This window comes from Thermobia domestica, chromosome 5 (assembly GCF_964235325.1).
Source record: "Thermobia domestica chromosome 5, izTheDome1.hap1.1, whole genome shotgun sequence".
Lineage (NCBI taxonomy): Eukaryota > Metazoa > Arthropoda > Insecta > Zygentoma > Lepismatidae > Thermobia > Thermobia domestica.
In genome coordinates this window covers 59,601,726-59,620,022 of record NC_137458.1, presented here as the reverse complement: position 1 = coordinate 59,620,022, position 18,297 = coordinate 59,601,726, and the positions used below count along the sequence as shown (strand labels likewise).

The following is an 18,297-nucleotide window of genomic DNA, read 5'->3' as shown; positions in this document are numbered from 1 at the left end:
TTCTCCATATGTTTATAATGAATTAAACATTAGAAATATTCAAATTAGTTGTAAATTCTTTCAATATTTCATGGTAACTGCCAACAAAATATTTGTAAATATATTGATATCACGCGTTATATTATTGTTGCCACTTCGTGTCTACATCTGTTGACAGTGTGTGTATTACAAGCACTGGCACAAATGGCACGGAGGAATAAGAGGGACATGTCCCCTCCAATCTTGGAACTGAGGGATTGTGCCCCCAATAATCCGATTTGAAATGTGTGTTTTGGGAAGAAATGTGATGAAATGTGTACGATTGCTACAAAGGAAAATGAGATGAAATTGACATCCCCCAGAATAAGCCTCAAATCTTCCCGCCTCACAATATATTTAATTTCTTTTTGTTTGACAAAGAATTATTACAAGAACTATAAAATGTTTCTCTAGTAAAGACGTTTTCACAGTTTAGCTATATAATACATACACTGGCGCCCGTGTATATACACAGGGTGTAACTTAATTAATATAACAAACGTCGGGAGGTGATTCCTGACATCGAGATAAAACAAAAAGTATACACCAACCTGGGTGCAAAAATGCCTCGTTTCGGAGCCTTGGTCACCCGAAAATTTGTCGGAAAAATGTAACAACAGCCACAACTCAAATACAAAACATCGGATCGAAGTCGGGTAAAAGGGACTGTCCATTATTTTTAGACATAGATTCCATTACTGCACAATCGGATATAGTGCAGTGGCGGCGCAAGAATGACTCCCAAAGAAAATGGCATATTCCTTTAAGTATTTTATCAAACATTGAATGAGAGCAATGAACTACAATCAAGTACAAGATTTCAACAAAGATAATAGCACCTTGTTCTAGTTACAAGAATACTTAGAATTCGAAAGAAAGAGAGATATACATATGTGATTGATCTATTTTGTCTCAGTACAGAATAAACTTTCGGAGGAAGAATTTAAATGAAACGAAGTCTTTAACGTATCACAATTAAATCTTCTAGGTTAATGATGACGGATGTTAAATGAGCGGCTTCCTGTCCAGTTACGAGTGTGCAAAAATGAAAAAAAATAACTCTGATCCAGATTAGGTTTATAACAATTGTGCATAGGAGAATCAGGAGGCATGTAAAGAAACATAATATGCAGTATCCTAAAATTCAAAAATAATGTGTGATGAATGAATGTACTATGGGCCACAGAAATTCTTGATGTACAAAGTCCGCGAGATAGGCAACCCAACTAACGCCTGCTCCAAGATTAATTACGCCTGGTAGTAGCTAGCACAGCAGCGTGAAGTTGCCCTCAAATCGTAAAGAGTGATCTCGTGCAGAAGTGGACCGAAACGCCGGCTCACGAAATGACAAAAGGGAGTCTTTAGATACTTGTACTCACAGTACTTCTTGTTTGTATGATACACACGTAAAACTATGCACAGCCACTTGAAAAAATATACGGATATCAGAGGGGCTGATGAGAAGATAACAGTCGGGGGACTTAGTTAATCTTATAATTAACTCAAATGACGGTTATATAAACAAGTTTACTTAGCTCAAATAATTATACATATCCGCGTATCAAATAATATACGGACAGATTATGCGGTACAAATGGTAGGTTATTATTAACTAACTCAAAGTTTTGCGCTGAGTTTTGAAACTATTAACAATAGTCTTACCTGCAAATCAATTAACAGTATGGATGGATCATATGGGGGGAAGGTCCGAATCCCCAATTACAATTTTGGGGGTCTAGGTTCCGGCGCTACTGATTCATACGTAATACTACTTCGAAAGAAAAAATAATTGATTTCATTATTCGTTAAATAATTTTTGAAAATGGTAACTATCGGTAATTTGTTTGCAAATATTAAAAATGCAAAATTCGATAAGCATTCTTTTTTCATCTTACGGGTCATCCATTCATCCAAACACTCCTTCGTGGCTAAATACTTAAGAATTTCCACCCATGTTCGCTTTCTGTAGAATGGTCATATAACATAGATATTATGGGTACATTAATTGCTGTTTGTTACCTCATGTAAAACTGAAATACGCATAGACCGTTCTTCATTTGATTTTTTGTCAAACACTGGCCTTTACTTGCTGTTTAAATAGTATTTATTTCGTTTTTATTATATCCAATACATAACTTAAGAACCAAGAGCCTGCATACGATAATATTTTACACACTCTTGCAGCAGGTCAAAATCTGTCATCGTGCCAAGTTTAATCCCGATCGGATGGGTTCGATGAATGTCTTTTGTTTCCGAAGAAAACATGACTCAAATTTTGACCACCCCTAAGTCGGAAACCGAACATGTGCAGAAAATAATATTTCACATTCTTATGTAGCACATCAACTTCCGCCATCATGCAAGCATGGTGCAAATCGAATGAATTTGGTGCATGACTTTCTGTTTTCTAAAATATAACTCAAAGTTCACCCGCCCATAACTCGAAAACTGAAAACCTGCATACATTTCTATAGCACGTCGACGAGATTTATCATTTACCGAGCATAGTAGCTCAGGTGATAGAGCGTTCGCTTCTCATTCGGGAGGTCGTGGGTTCGATTCCCGCTGCTGATCATCGTGACTGGTTTTCTTCAGGGTTTCCCCCAGTCCTACCAGGCAAGTGCTGGGATGGTACCTACTAAACAGGGCTTGGCCGATACCTTCCCAAATCCTTTCCATTGTTGTGTTGTTGTTAGATATCCAGTATAAAATCTGAGCTGTATCTGGCGATTGTTAAATAAATAAATAAATAAATAAATAAGTAATACCAAGTTTGATTCTCATAGGATAAATGCAGCGTATGAGTTCATATTTTCGAAAATACGATTCAAAATTTGGCCGCTCACAACTCGGGATCCGACAGCCTGCACAACATAATATTGCACATTATATTATAACAGGTTAAGTTTTATCATCGTCTCAAGTTTGATCCAGATTTTAATGAATTCGGCTGAATGCATACGATATATTGCATACGATATATACGAAGTGTCCTTGATTTTTTTTAAAGGGGAAAACCAGAATAGGAACGAGAAGTGACGCTCCAACTCAAAACAAAAATCCAGTTGATAGTTTTCAATCTGTCATCGATATCTTTTTTCTTTTCCAAGAATCTTGTAACATTGATAATCCCTCTACGATACTAATTGATATTTCTGTATCCCTACAAGACTGGTTTTCCATCTAAAACTAATCCTTGATCGTTTCGTTTCAGTTATTGTGGTGATGATTTTGTTAATATTCTGGCTACCTCCTCAAGCCAAGGAAAAGATAATATTAGGTGGATGCACGGCAATAATCATATGTATCTTCCTTGTATTTCTCGGATTCAAGCTGCCAGCACTTGCAAGCAGTGTACCTCTTGTAGGTAAGTACAGTGTGTTCAGTTTCTCTCCTTTACATAAATATACAACAACAGTATATATTAGTAGGTATAATTATCAGGTACCCAAGATGTTTTGTCGGATTTCTACGTGGTAACACTGCAGTTGGTCAACCACATTTAAATTGGGACGTCAAAGAAATAAAGTAAAGTGTGGGAATCTTCAATAGTGTGATATGGGCCTGTGTTTTAAGAGTTCAAAGAAACTAGCGAAACGGAAAGGAAACTATTACAAGAATACAATAATGTGTAGTAAAGAAGCATCAAGCATTGCAACGGTTATTTAACCACCTAAGGACGAGGACGAATCTTTCTTTCCACGACCAATCACTTACAGGGCTTGTTCAGGCCACAGAAAACGTGACTTTGAAGATAGCTTTGTGATCGATAATCGGAAATATGCTTTGATGGCATTCGGAGGACCATTCGATTGGAGCGCAGGAACAGTTTGCCAACACCTATAACAGTTTCAAAAGCGGTATAAATTGACAGTAGGGACGCATATAAATTAAGTGTTGCGCAAAAAGCAATATGATCATATGTCTATGTCTGGAAAAGGAATGGTTTCTCAAGAATGTCAACTTGTGATGGGAAACGAGTTCTTCACGATATTGCACTGCACCCATTCTCAAACGAGTAAAAGCTCCACTGCATCAATTTAACGTTATATACTATTGTTTATGCTATCTGTGTTTGGTGCGCTATTCGGGTATTACAATCGTTAACTACTGAAAATTGGTTAAAAGATCAATAAATTCTGTTGAAGGCAGTATAGAGGATCATTGGTGGAAGTTTTAATTTCGTCCGGCAGATGGCAACCCCTGCAGGATGTTTGCTGCTATCTAACGGCCCGGTCTATAACTGCTATCATTTTCGAATTCTTCAATTTTGTTTCCATAGGAGAAAATTTTACATGGATAGAGACCGTTAAACTCAGATTTAACATTGAAGATGTTAGCGAATTGACTCTCTTAATGAACTCAGACGAGATAATCTTCCTAGCTATCTATTACAAAAAAGAAAGAAAAGAAGGAAAGATAAACGAAATTCAAAACTTTTCTTTCATTCAAAAACTGTCGTGTGGAGTAACGGACATACGTTCTTTCGGACGGACGTATGGACGTACTAGCATTATAGTATTACAAGTCCCATTATTGAGACTAATAAGCTATCATAGTGTACGAAATGTACCAATATGCTAGAGTTCCCAACAAAACGAAATGAGACAGGATTTTCATGACGAGATACGAGACGAGACAGAACTGTTTCAATAATAACTCACATTTTCCAAGACGAGAGAAGTCTGTTTCAATAGGAAAACACACACACTTTCCGAGACGAGACAGATATGTTTCAATACAATCACACTTTCCGAGATGAGAGAGATCTGTTTCAATAGAAACACACATACTTTCTGAGACATCATTTTCACGACCATCCTTTTAGAAATAAGATTCAACTTTTCTCTCATGAACAGTCCTAAAGCATGTATTGTCAAAGCCAATAGTGGCTGAATGACAGCTGTGGTTGCGTGTGAGGCCATTGGATAGAATACACAATCTCGGCTGATATGCATTGAGGACAATCAGCGACCGCTATACGACGGAATTTCCAGAAAATAATGTTATATCTTTCGTTCAGATAACTTCATTTATCATATCTCATCAGGACAATTCCTAGCCACATGTTTTCTGGAACGACAAATATCTCTTCTTTTGCTGCTCGCACGTTTGAAGGTCAAATATAGGGAATGCATCATAAAGGTCGTGAGTGGTAGGTTGTGAGGATACACTGTTCCGTATGCAGTGTATCACTCAGTTCCGTGAGAAAGGATGAAGAGGGAAATATACCATATTTATGTCTCCAAAATGGACTACAAATGTTCAAATTTGTTCATATTCGGGGATTAGGGAGGGCAGAGAAAATGTTCAACTTCATCCAGATATTCCTCAGCTGAGCTGCAACAGCTCCAGCTGTGTGAGTGTGAATCGGCTGATTATCATATTGGTATATGGCGACATTACCCGAAAACAACACCTTAATCATAGGATGCACATGTCCCCTAAAATGGCGACATAATCGCGGGCAGTGACGTGAGCGATAAGCATGAATACAAGACTCACGAGAACAAGGATATTGCGGCTTACAGCATTACAGCTGCCGCAATGTTTCACGTTTGGGCGGAGATACTATAAATTATACGCTTCTCTGGGCGTCCACCATATTTAACATGGCCCGTTGTCTGCAATAAGGTGAACGATGACTGATCCGAATATATCACATGTTTTGTCATCAGCAGTACATGAAGCATGTACGTAGAACCATTGGAGGCATGCTGAAGTGTTATGGTCCTTTATCAGCGGTTTCATTCGTGTAACCTGACTCCCATATATCCATTTCAAATAACTCGTGGCTTTCTGTAATTGTTAACACAGTTTGTAAGTGGTGCTACTTGATTTCCTCCGTCACCTGCACCGCGGTCGGACGGCAGTTCTGAATGACTTCTCTTTAATGCTTGGCGGGACCTATCACTGAGTGTATACTTTCTATTACTAATCCTATTCGACGATGTGGTTTTGCCGTGAGTTTTGCAGGACATAATCATCCCGGACACTGTCCGTCACTACACACTCAACACATTTGCTACTTTTGTCACTTTCGCACCACATAAGCCAGAACCAACAATCTGAAAATCAGAAATATGTAGATCAGGTCCACCATTGCACACTGTTATCGTCTGCTTAGTTCACTCGTTTTGCTGATTCTCATATAGTACCACTGACGACTCTGGCATGTAAAATTGGGAGGGGGAGCATCAAAGAAGTGATTTAAATGGTACTACCTTGCCCAATCAGTTTATTATCTTCGATTCTATTTGTTACCTTTCTCCTTACCTTCACGAACCTCTTGAGGTATATCAAGAACTCTGTTATAATCGTTTAACAGACTGAATATTATATTCGAAATAAATATAATTATTATTTGTATGTTATTCTGTCGTTAGTAAATGAATTAAATTAGAATAAAATATTGAATATTTTGTACTTCAAAATATTGAGGGGACGCGTCCCCCTTGTCCTCCCGCCAGAGATGCCCGTGGATAGTAAGGAGTTTACTCTAAAATTCCATAATCAATTGTACATCTCTGCGGTCGCCAAGTGGAAGTTGCCACATCTGATATGTTTCAACTCAGTTGCTTCCATTAAATTAAGAAATATGTCTGCATATGTGTATAATCTGTTCAATGCTCTCCCACCAGGAAGAATTTGAGCACCAAAGATGCGTTGGCTAGTACTAGACCAGCGGATAGATTTAATGACGAAGTAGCAATCAAAGCAGGAGACAGAGTAGCAATAGAGAACATAATGAAAAGTGATGAAAGAGGTTAGGTCGAAAAGAACTGTTATATTAAGATTGATAGATTGTGAAGAGAGGACAAGGATATTACAGTTGATGAATAGATTAAATAGAGAGATACTTACAAAAGCAAGGTTATTATTAGAGAACTGTTGTGCAGTAAGGGACACTTCTGGATGGTACACCCAAATGGAAACTTATGGCAAAAGTGTACCATCCAGAAGTGTCCCTTACTGTACATGTACGCATCTATATTTACAACAAATGACCTGAGAGTGAGAGCAACATATTTAATGATGATTACCGATTTTTCTTTGTAGTTGTGTTCTACAGTAGCAGTCTGATATTGGTGGCTGTCAGTATTATCATCTCTGTAATTGTTATAAACCTCTCATCAACTCGGAGGCCAACACATGTTCCATGGCCAATTCTTAATCTTCTCATTGGCTGCCCTGGGCGTCTTCTGGGGCTTGGTCATCTTATATTGTTGGTAGGTAATCAGTTTTTTTTTTTTCTTGCCAGACTTAACTGCCACTTCTTGCTCATGGAATTCAAATCCAATAGTTCATAAAAACTGTTAGAATGACAACAAAGTAAAATCTTATTGATAAAGAGTTACTTTCAATAAATGAAGTCACAAACTTATATATCAGAGAAATATTAAAAAGTATATTTGAATATTTGTGTACGTCGTATAATTACGTAATCCTAATTCTCTGTTAAGTTCAATTGTTTAAAAGAATGGTAATTGATAACGCTGACTTTTGGCTCATGAAATAGTGAGCATGTAGACAGTATATATATATATCAGCGTTTTCTCACAATTTAAATTTTGCAAATTTCAGTTTGTGTCGCAATTTGTAAATTTTGTATCGCATTTTCTGCACTATAATGAGTAATTATTGATTCATAAAAGAAGTCCAATAAATACGAAAGTACTTCACAATTATGGATAGATATATATAGGATGACCCACTAGGAACAAACGACAAAGGGAAGGAAAGACAGAGAGAAAAACTGTTTTCTAACCAAAAGTCGAGGCATTTTTTCTTGCAGCAAAGAACCCTTCAAAAAGGTTTCTTGAAATAATAATAATATTATTTCAGCTTAATCCCTATTTTAGCTTCCGTGGTAATAATGAAAGATGCGAAGATGCATCGCAATTTGGAATATATTTTTCTATTTGTATCACGTTTTCATGTTTTTGCATCGCACTTTGCGATGCGAAACCACTTAAAAACGCTGATATATATGTGTCCCTATTTAAGATAGAGAGCCCAAATTCTTTCCCTTAATCTTGTTTTGATTCTTAGAGACTACATGACATAAGTAAAGAGAACCAAACATTTACATTATCTATGCTAACTGTTCCTTGACATGGATCCAAGATATAGATGACCAGTATCATAATTTGTTTTCATTTTAAAAACTATCTGAAATGCCAGTTCTTCACATAGGAAGATCAGCCTTATGTAAGGTGTTTGAATCTGTTCCTCCGCATGAGAAAAATTTGGATTTAAATTGCATCGGCAGTATCAGTATTCAATTCATGGGTTGGACACTAACATCAGTCGTCACAACAGAGCTAAGCACAGCAAAGCAACTTTATGCTATGAAGTTTTTCTTAATTTCATTTAGAAATTATAAGAACCCTTCTGTGTCACAAGTAGTCCACGGATGTTATGCAACGACATTTCAACTATATTTATTATTGGGGATATTGTGTAGTGATTGGCGTATCTTTCAACGTTGATGAATACACTTGGCTCAGTGGCAGAGCGCTTACGTTTGGTGGATTGGATCCCTGGATTGATCCTACTCCGAGTAAGTTAGTGGGGGACAACATCATGTCTGTGGGTTTTCGTGGAGTTCTCCCGTTTCCTCTCACATTTTTATTCCACCGATACTTCCATCACCATTCACTTTCCTTCATCATTCTGAAAGCCAGATGCTCTTCATTGTGTTTATACAATCTATTTATCAGTTAGTTTATGTATTACGGATCATGTAACATTAAAGCAGTGTTCGAGATTTAAGTCTTGGCTACATGTTCGAGATCTAAGATTTGGCTACACTGTGTTTATTCACGAAACGCGTGAAATTTCTCTTCTTCTCTCGAAAATTAGACTAGAGTTATCAGTTTTCTCGATGGCCAGTAATCTCGAAAAATATTTCTCGTTTAGACTCTAGTTTCGTTTTCGGGATAAGAAATCTCATCTCGTGAGCAGCACTAAACATTACTATCACTTTAATATGTGGTATGTTTGTATTGCGCAAATTGTTAGTGGCAACAAATAACATAATTACTTAGCGCCAAAAACGTTCCTTTCCCATTACGCTTGCCATTTTGATCAGCTCAATCAGATCTATCAGTATAATCTAAAATAAATCAAATAAAGAGTTTGTTTGTGTGTTTGTCTGTCTGTCTGTGTGCGGCCTGTGGACGACTCAAGTTGATCGAGAGTTACCACATTTCGGTCACGGATACGTTGGTCCAGGCTCCAGACCAAAGAGACGCGTTTTCGTCAAAATTCGAACCAGGGAGGCTTTTACCAGGACATGTAAATGTAGTAGAAAATGATCGATATTAGTGTCGAATACATAGTTTTCGCGGTCGCATACATCAATGGTGACACTTCTATTAGCAATGACTTTAAAATTCAGATACCATTAAATGTGGACCGGGGGTAATGGGGGGGGGTGGTATACCGAGACATGTAAAAATAGCCCAAAAATACCTATGTTAGTGTCAAATCTATATTTTTTGCGGTCGCTGAAATGAATAGTGATACTCCCACAGGCGTTGTCTTCTAAATACAGCCTCCATGCGAGGAATGGGTATATTCAGATAGTACTGTAATATGACAGAAATCAATTGGTAAAAAGGAAAATATATTTAATTAACTATTACTTCATTACTTTGTATACTACTCATATTTTAAATGAAAATAAAATTCATCTCCCAGGCTGGTGCTGATCGGTCGATCACATCCTTACAACAATCAAGTAAGTCATGTAGCTATCTTATAATTATGTGTAGACAGAACATTTCTTCTATAAGAAACAAAACCGAGGGTTGTGTAGCAATATTTGGTTTCAAATCGTTAACAGTTCCTACTTGGAGCAATCAGGAAATTCTTGCAATGTTAATGTAAGCGGAAGAGTAATGACGCCTATTCTATATAGCTTTATTATTTCCTGAGCTACGTATAACTAAAAGCATGTATGTCAGCGTCTGGATTTCGGTCCAAATAGTTGACACACGATAATGCTATTGTAGAATCTTAGAAACTACAAGCTTGTACGCACATAAAAATTAACCTCAATTTAGGTAAATGTATATGTTATTCTTCAAACTGTAGATTTTTTTAAAAGTAAAAAGTTGTATCGTACCGTATATTTGTTTGCTCTACAGGCAACATCAAAAAATTCTTCCGGAGGAGTTGAGCTAAAAGATGAAATGGATGACAACATAAACAATGATGACCAAAGGATGATTAGTGAAAATAACGCTGCAAGTCAATATGAATGGGTGTTGTTTGCTGCAGCAGTTGATAGAATAACATTTCTTGTGTACTGCTTCGTGTTCATTATCTTAGCAGCAGTGTATATATGAAGGAGTTAAATGGAGGAGCAGCAATTTCTTTTATTTTTGCTTTCAAAAAATAATTAATTTTAAGACAAAATCTTAGTGCTGCAAGATATACAAATCTTTCATAAACCATTAGTTTACCATAAACTGCTTTATTCTAAAATGTGTGTGTGTTAAATAGGCCCCTCTTTTTCAAACAAGTATTTTAATGGTGTAAATTGTGTGCAATTACGCCGTATAATTGTATAATCCTAAGCATGTACTAAACAGCCCAAACATATGCTCTGTACGTGACTGAAATGTACCTAATGTACCGTGGACGATATCCGCTTATGCCAACCCTATGTCGCAAAAGGTCGCCAACACCTAATGGCCTATTTACCGGTAAATGTCGATCGTCGCTATAGCGACGCGTCGAAGGATTCCCGCTAGTGTGCCACTGGCGGCTGAGTTTCGTCGAGTCGAAAGAGATATCAACAGTCGAGGTGTTGAAGTTATCACCGCGTAGCAGTGAGGTCTTCATTTTGTTGCGCGCTCCTTCTGCTCGTCGCGTCGTACATATATATATATATATCTTCCTGACGAATTGTTCCTAAAGTGAGCTCCAGTTGTCGAGAGTAACCTCTGCCTCTACATCATGAAGTGAAAAATCTTGAGATGAGTGCGTATAATTGTATTTTTTTTAGATGCCAACTGTTGCCGATCATTAGAAAGTGAATATGGGAGAACCATAAAATAAATAGACGCGGGTCATTTTGTTATAAAATTACATAGCGAGTGGATTTTATCTGATCCTAAACGGTTATAGTCGATTATACACTGTTACAACAGCACTCTGGTTAGCCAAATTAAAAAGACTCCAAGGATTTATGCCTCAACAAGCGACGATTTCTTCATAGGCTCCGTGGCCAAGTTGATACAGTACGCGTCTAGTAATCAAAGGGTTCGTGGTCCGCGCTTCCCTACGGGTTCTTTAAAAAATATATATTTCTAGTGTTTTTAGACTCACCTTAATGTAAAAAAAATACGCATAAAGGTGATTTAATATATTTGGGGGGAGTAATTTTGTTGTTCATTGGCGTTTCCTCACGTCTCTGCCGCTGGTGGTATAATTTTCAAAACGGAAGTAGGGCCACCGCGGATCGTCGCTGCGAGTCTGCCAATTTTTGGCGAGATGTCGCTAGTTCCCTATCGTAGGTACATCGAAGCTTACGGTATGGGGAAGAAGATACCTAGAACATACTAGGTAAGTTCCCCAGGTACATGTCAGGCATGTCCCTAGGAGCGGACATAGACTGTAACTTCACTTGCCATCCATGTGATTTCTCTCTCATATTTACATAAGGCATATACTGAGCACATTCCCATGTACCTGAGGAAAATGATAGGAATATACCTGTTATGTAATTGTGCTGTTAGGGCACTCGCTTGCCCTCACGGTTTCAGATGTCTATATATGGACTATACTGAAGGAAACAATTATCCGAATAGATAATCACCTACCAATGTACCGGAGTTAATAGAGAAGATTCGGTCATTTGTTTTGTAGTTCCAGCAACCCGTTTTCACTAACATGTTCATCGATTTCCAGGACCACTTTAAAGAGTGTGTGCGGCTTAGAGGTCAACATTTTGAAAACATGATGCACAGGCACGATTCCTCTTAAATTTATAATATGTGTTGAGTAACGTTTACTTGACATCCATTTGATAATATTTCTTATGTTTCATTATGTTGTACAATAAATAAATAAATACATGTCAGCGATGTGATTTCAGAACTGTTTGTTTACCTACATACTGTAATTCGTTATATTTCATTTAATAGTAATACTTAAATTTAAATTATATCAAATTTATATATAATGCAGAGGATATTTAACTAAAATTGAAGAAGAAGACATTAAAATTTGTATTCAACTTCAAAGAAACCACAAAAGCTAGTTTCCTTTATAACTGAATGAGATAAAACAAACATGTCATAAGCACTAAGAACTGAACACTGTTAAAGAATTAATTTGACTACGCCATAGTGTTGTTTAACTTACACACGAACACAAATTTCTTGGAGAAAGATCATTGGACCATGAATTCAAAATATTTTTTTGAAAAAGAACAATTGTCTCTTTTTACTCTACAGTTTGTATTTTGTAAAGTTTTGCTTGTAGATGCATTTTTATCTCTTATTTTTATATTGTCAAAAAAAAAGTGTACGATATAAATAAAATGTCCTTAAGTATACATCCAATTTTGTAAATCAATACCCTACTATACTATGACATTTTTAACAGAGATGTATAATGACACGAACTACAACCAGAAATAATTTAAAGCAAATTTTTTTACGATTCAATGTAAACTTGTAACCTTTATTACAACATAATTGATATTTTAGATAATAAATAACTATAAGTATAAACGAACTTTAAAATGTTTTATATCTATAATTTCCCCTTCATAACATGATCCAAATCTATGTATAATGTATGTATAGTTCAGGAAAGTAAATGTACATCTGCTTTTTGAGTCTGACATTTCTGCGCTCCATCCATGGAGGGTATGAGAATTAAATCAATCAAATGTTTACTGAAGAGCAAGAAGAAAAGTGTAATCTGAATAAGACATTGCAGAGAGGCACAAGTTGTGAATACGAATAGTGCACATTGTAAATAAAGGACGAACCCGAAAGAGAAAGTCAGAAACAGCTGCTAAGCGGAGAAAAAAGAGTGAAAATTGTCGAAGTGGGAACATAAAACACAAATAGAACAAATACGCCGATAACTAAACGTTTACAAAGTCATGACCTTGGTGTAGTGATTAAGGTGCTTGCTTAGAAATGGAGAGGACGGCAGTTCGAATCACCTGCAAGTAAATTTTTAAAAATTTTTGTTAATAATACATACAGCTCATGAGAGATTTTAAAATAGGTCGTATCTAGTCTTTCGTAGCGATTATTATTGGTAATGTTCAGTACTGATAATACTTTTTGTTTTTGCGTATTGCTTTTATTCTTGTCTCCATTTCGAAAGAGAAGAATATTCGAACAAATGGCACCAAAATTCCTCTTATTTTGAATGTAAACGCCATTTGCAATTTGTAAAGAATAGAAATTGAACTTTCCGACGTGCTGCAAAAAGTAAAAAAATGGAGGTTGAGGGGTTCGAAACCCACTCATGGTTATTAAAAATACAATCACTACGGGCCTCTCGACCACGTTTTTACGTTGAGTATTAAGAGGCTTGTGTTTAGCTGAGGCTGTTCAATACGTTTTGCAAAGAGGTCCGATTTCGCCCTGACACAGCATAGGAGCGAAAACGGAAAAGATTGCAAGGTACTTTTTCTCTCGACCTCTGTGTTTCTATCTATCTATCTGTATATATATAACGCTGTTTGTGAATAACCACCGTAATTTTCAGCGGATTGAAACCAAACTTGCCACAAACATTAGTTGTTGAAATATCTTGAATTGACGGCCCTTCAAACCCTTAAAAAGTTCCAAGCGAAATAAATTTCGGGCATAAATGGGTATTCATAATATTTGAGTGACTTTTCCTCTTTTACTGAAATGTTTGTGTGCTGGGACTTATCCTCTTTTATTGAAATATTGGACCCGATTGATCACCTAAAGAAGTTTCACGCCCTTTCCTACGGTCAGGCTTTCATTTTTTTGCAGGGGGATATTTTCCTTTCGGAACAAGACGATTGTTAGTGATGATATGAAGTTACACTTTGAAAGTGAAGTAACTTGTGAAACGTGTTATTTGAAAGAATAGTATAATGAATATGCTTTCCCTAACACAGAGAACTGGCAACATTAGTGGTAAGTATAATAATAATAATAATAATAATAATAATAATAATAATAATAATAATAATAATAATAATAATAGGTGTGGTTTGTGGCAACGCAACATCTTCCTCAATTTTTCATCAAACGTAATGATTGAAACGCCATATCTCCCTTACCATCAAAATATTAGCAATTTATATCGAGAGAATGGGAAATGGTAGAGTGTTGGGAGCAACGTTGGGCAGTATGCACTCATAGTACTCAGAAAAATAAGCGATTTCAATACACAAAGAACGAAGAGGCGGAGTCATGGGGTCACGGCAGAGCCCTCTTTAGGCAAAATGTCGATAACTTATATCGAGAGAACAGGAGGTGATAGTGGGATGGGACCAACGTTGGACACCGTGGACCCATAAGGAGCATCGAAAAAATTATGAGGGGGGGCGGCAACCAGCCTTACTTATTTCCACATGATAATATGAAATTATATTGTGCGAAATATACGCACGAGATAGGTAGTAATATTTAATATTATTATTATTATCAACAGCGTCTTTTCATTACCTGTGCATGTTTGACATGAAACGAAAGAGAAGATCCATCATTCGTAGAAAGAATAAGAATAAACAGTTACTTTAACTGTGAAGGATGACGAAAAATACGAAAAGAGTGACTACCTGTAGCGGAAAGAAACAATACTTTCTCTCAAACGCATAAAAATTAAACCAAAATAGATTCGAACTCGGGTGGACGGAGCGAAAAGCCTGTGCTTTGTCCACTCACCCACTGTTTCATTAGGGATTACAAGCACTGCATTAACAGCTATCACTTCCGTGGGTTGTATACTATGATCATATGTTACTTCTTTGCTAGAAGTCGACAATGTTCTTACATGTAGTAGTTAAACCTACATGCTATGTATTACATGAGGTATTTAGACCAACATGCTTTTCATATAATGTAATAAAAGGGTCATGCTGGGAATAAGAAAAAGAACATTCCTTGGACAAAACGGAAACTATTGACATCGGAAATATTTATCTACGAGGCATGCGCAGTAATATAATTAAGAATAGTTACTGTTTAGTTTAGTAAGCGAAGAAAGGGGTATAGAAAGCAAACATGTCGCGTCAACGAGATCTACCAGAGCTGAAAGAGGCGGAAGCAGATGTGTAGTAATACAAGAACTTTGGTTAAACTGAATTTTTCGTTCTGTATCCTGTAGTAGATCGTACCACAACTTTACGAACCCTATCATATAGAAAGCTTTGCTAACCCGATCATATAGACACAAATGGATGTAACTGTGAATACTACAACTTGGATTTAACGAAAGCCGTTTAGACATTCAGTGGTTTGCAGGGTTGCATAACACAAAAAGATAAGACACAATACAATTTTTCATACCTCAGCTTCCAGTAGCTAGATACATGCAATTTCTGGTTAGATACTGAAACTGCTTTCGGATTTTAATACTTGACGTATTCCAGGACACAAAATGCTTTGCATTACTTCTTTGTTTGTAGACAGCTATTAGTTTAGTGTTCTGAAAGGTTGTGTGTGTAAACTAGGGAAGGCCAATTCCGGAATTTTTACTTTCAGGACTCCCGAAAGAAAAACCGGACAAATTCCGGAATTCGCAAAACTCCGACATTCGGAAAAATCCGATTCTGGACAAATTCCGAAATTCGGAAAATCCGAAATGTAGGAATTTCTGATTTCGTAAACATTCCAAAATTCAAAAAAATCCTGAGTTTTTCCGAATTCCTGGATTTTTCAGAATTTCCTAATTTTCTAAATTCCGGATACCTTCCGAGTTCCGGATTTTTTCTGAATTCCGGAATATTACCGCATTCCATAATTTTCCGAAATCCGGAAAGTGAAACTTTCGCTTCCGGAAAATGAATTTCTGTTAGTTAATCTGTAACGTGGAGGATATGTCTTTTACTAGCTAATGGCTACTGCTTTGAAACAAATGCAAAGTATGAGAATTAAATCTGTCTATCTGTAGTTTCGTGTGGAGAAAAAATAAACTTGTGAACCAAAGCTTTAAGAACAACTCAAGTTATTAATATAAAGTTCGGCGAAGATTATTCACGAAAGACGTTTTGAATCGAAGAAATATAACAGACAACTTTGCAAGTGAAGGCAAAGAAACCTAACGTAACCAGACTAAAGACGAATCGTTTACCGCGTAGCGATCGCGGTTCAGTGGTCAAGGTGCTTGTTCGAATCCACGTCGCACATTTTTCTTTTACTTTAGGATTTTTGTTGGCGATTGATCGGCGATGACATACGTTTTATTATATTTAGTTATTTGAATACTCGGATGTTTCAATACTTGAACTATCAAATCTTCAGGAATAATAATAGTAATAATAATAAACGAATAATAATTATTATTATCTCGTAGAAGATTAAGAGCTAGGAGCTCATTATCGCTCAGGTCATACCATTACAAGCAGAAACGTGACATTTGGAAAGAATATTTCGGTTTTGTTTAATGTTGCCCACTAGAAGAGGAATTTCTCATCTCGTTTCTAAAACAAACAAAATAATATGAGAATTAACATTTTACATTTTACATCTCGCTTTGGAGATGGCAATCGAGACGAGACGAAAAGTATCGTAAACATTACCCGTCTTGTCTCGATTCTCGAAATGGTGTATGTCAATTCTTTAAGTAACAATTGCTCTGTAGACTGAATCTCATAGGCTATTTCTTTACATTGTATTTCGGAGCTCATTGAATTATGGTCTGTGTAGATATTTTTGTAGCAAAGATTTTATTTTTACCCCTACATATCCTAAAAATTAGTTTATGCCTTACTGTTGCGTGATAATCAGTTATTTTTATTACAGTTATTTTCCTTAAGACATACAGTAGAATACTTTCTACATGAAACTTTAGTGGAACGCTCTAGTTTAAAATTTTGGTAGTTGCAGAGGTGTGTCTTGAAGGTATGGAACCCTTTCCCCGAAATCTCTACTTTTAAGTAAGTTTTGCCAAATTTTAGGGCAAGTTTAAAACTTTTAATACTATTATTATTATTATTATTATTATATCAACACCGTGTATAATCTTTAGAAGATATGCGGTTTGTATTTGAATAGTCGATCTCGGTCGTCGAGAAGTGTTCAGGAGGCAAGAACATCGGTCACGTTCTGGGTTTGAGTTCCGAAGGAGCAAGTATTCGGACTCGATACAAAAATTGTTAAAAGTTATAGGAGTCAGCCAAACATGTTCAAAACAGCTGGGACCGGGTTTAGGGATCTCAACGGCTCGAGCGGCTCGGCTTACAGCTCATTTACTACCGAACCGGACCGAGAAGTGAGCCTAACCAACAGCTCACCCAACCGAGCCGGTTCGAGCCATCGGCTTAGTTGAACTGAGTCGAACCGAGTCGATGGACTAGTTTCAATTTAGCTGGCTCTAAACGATGGTTCACATGAGCCGAGTAGGTAATCGATCACAATCGCGCCAGCTCGAGGCGTCGGCTCAATTGAGCCCAGTCGATGGCTCGTTCCAACCGAGCCGGCATAGGTCATCGGCTCAATTTGGCCGAGCCGACGGCTCGTCCCAACCGAGCGCACTCGAGCTGTTCGCTCAGTTGAAACGAGCCGAGCCAGTTGATGTCACTACCCGGGTTGGTCTTCTGCTTGGGCTCAAGAATTCGACCGTGCAGGTCTCATCCTTGATTTTTAGAACTAGTATATACTTATATTGGAGATCACGACATTTGAGGCTGTCTCGTAATAAAAAAGCTATTGTCCTCTCGTTATCTGGACGAGACGAGATACACTAAAATTGCCCCACGAGATGCACTAGAATTACGAGACGAGATTTACCCGTGTCGTGAGCAACACTAAAAGTATTCCACATTACTGCTTACATTTCTCATCGCTTTCTCTTTCCAATCTAATCAGGCCATTATTTCAAAACGAGTTAAAACGAGCTGAACGAGCGAGCGAGCCATTATCAAACTCGACTCAACTCGAAACACGACCTCGAAAACAGCGACTTGGCTCGGATCTCAACTCAAGAAAATTGCCTTTGACTCGAGCCTTGTTCATCCCTATTCGTATTTGTATTTTATGTTTCCACCAACAGTTTCTACTCTTTTTTCTTCGTTTACCTGCTGTTTCTGAATTTCTCTTT

The 18,297-nt window shown here is 37.1% G+C and overlaps 1 protein-coding gene across 1 annotated transcript in view; it reads left to right on the top strand.

The window, feature by feature from the left end:
* The window catches only part of LOC145685102 (acetylcholine receptor subunit alpha-like 1), a 202,919-nt gene extending 192,415 nt beyond the window's left edge, over positions 1 to 10,504 (top strand). Inside the window, exons 8-10 of the mRNA XM_081757448.1 lie at positions 3,233 to 3,385; positions 7,078 to 7,247; positions 10,173 to 10,504. Coding sequence (XP_081613574.1) covers positions 3,233 to 3,385; positions 7,078 to 7,247; positions 10,173 to 10,373 — 524 coding nt within the window. The 3' untranslated portion in view covers positions 10,374 to 10,504. The remainder of the gene's footprint in view (positions 1 to 3,232; positions 3,386 to 7,077; positions 7,248 to 10,172) is intronic.
* Positions 10,505 to 18,297: the final 7,793 nt, after the last annotated feature.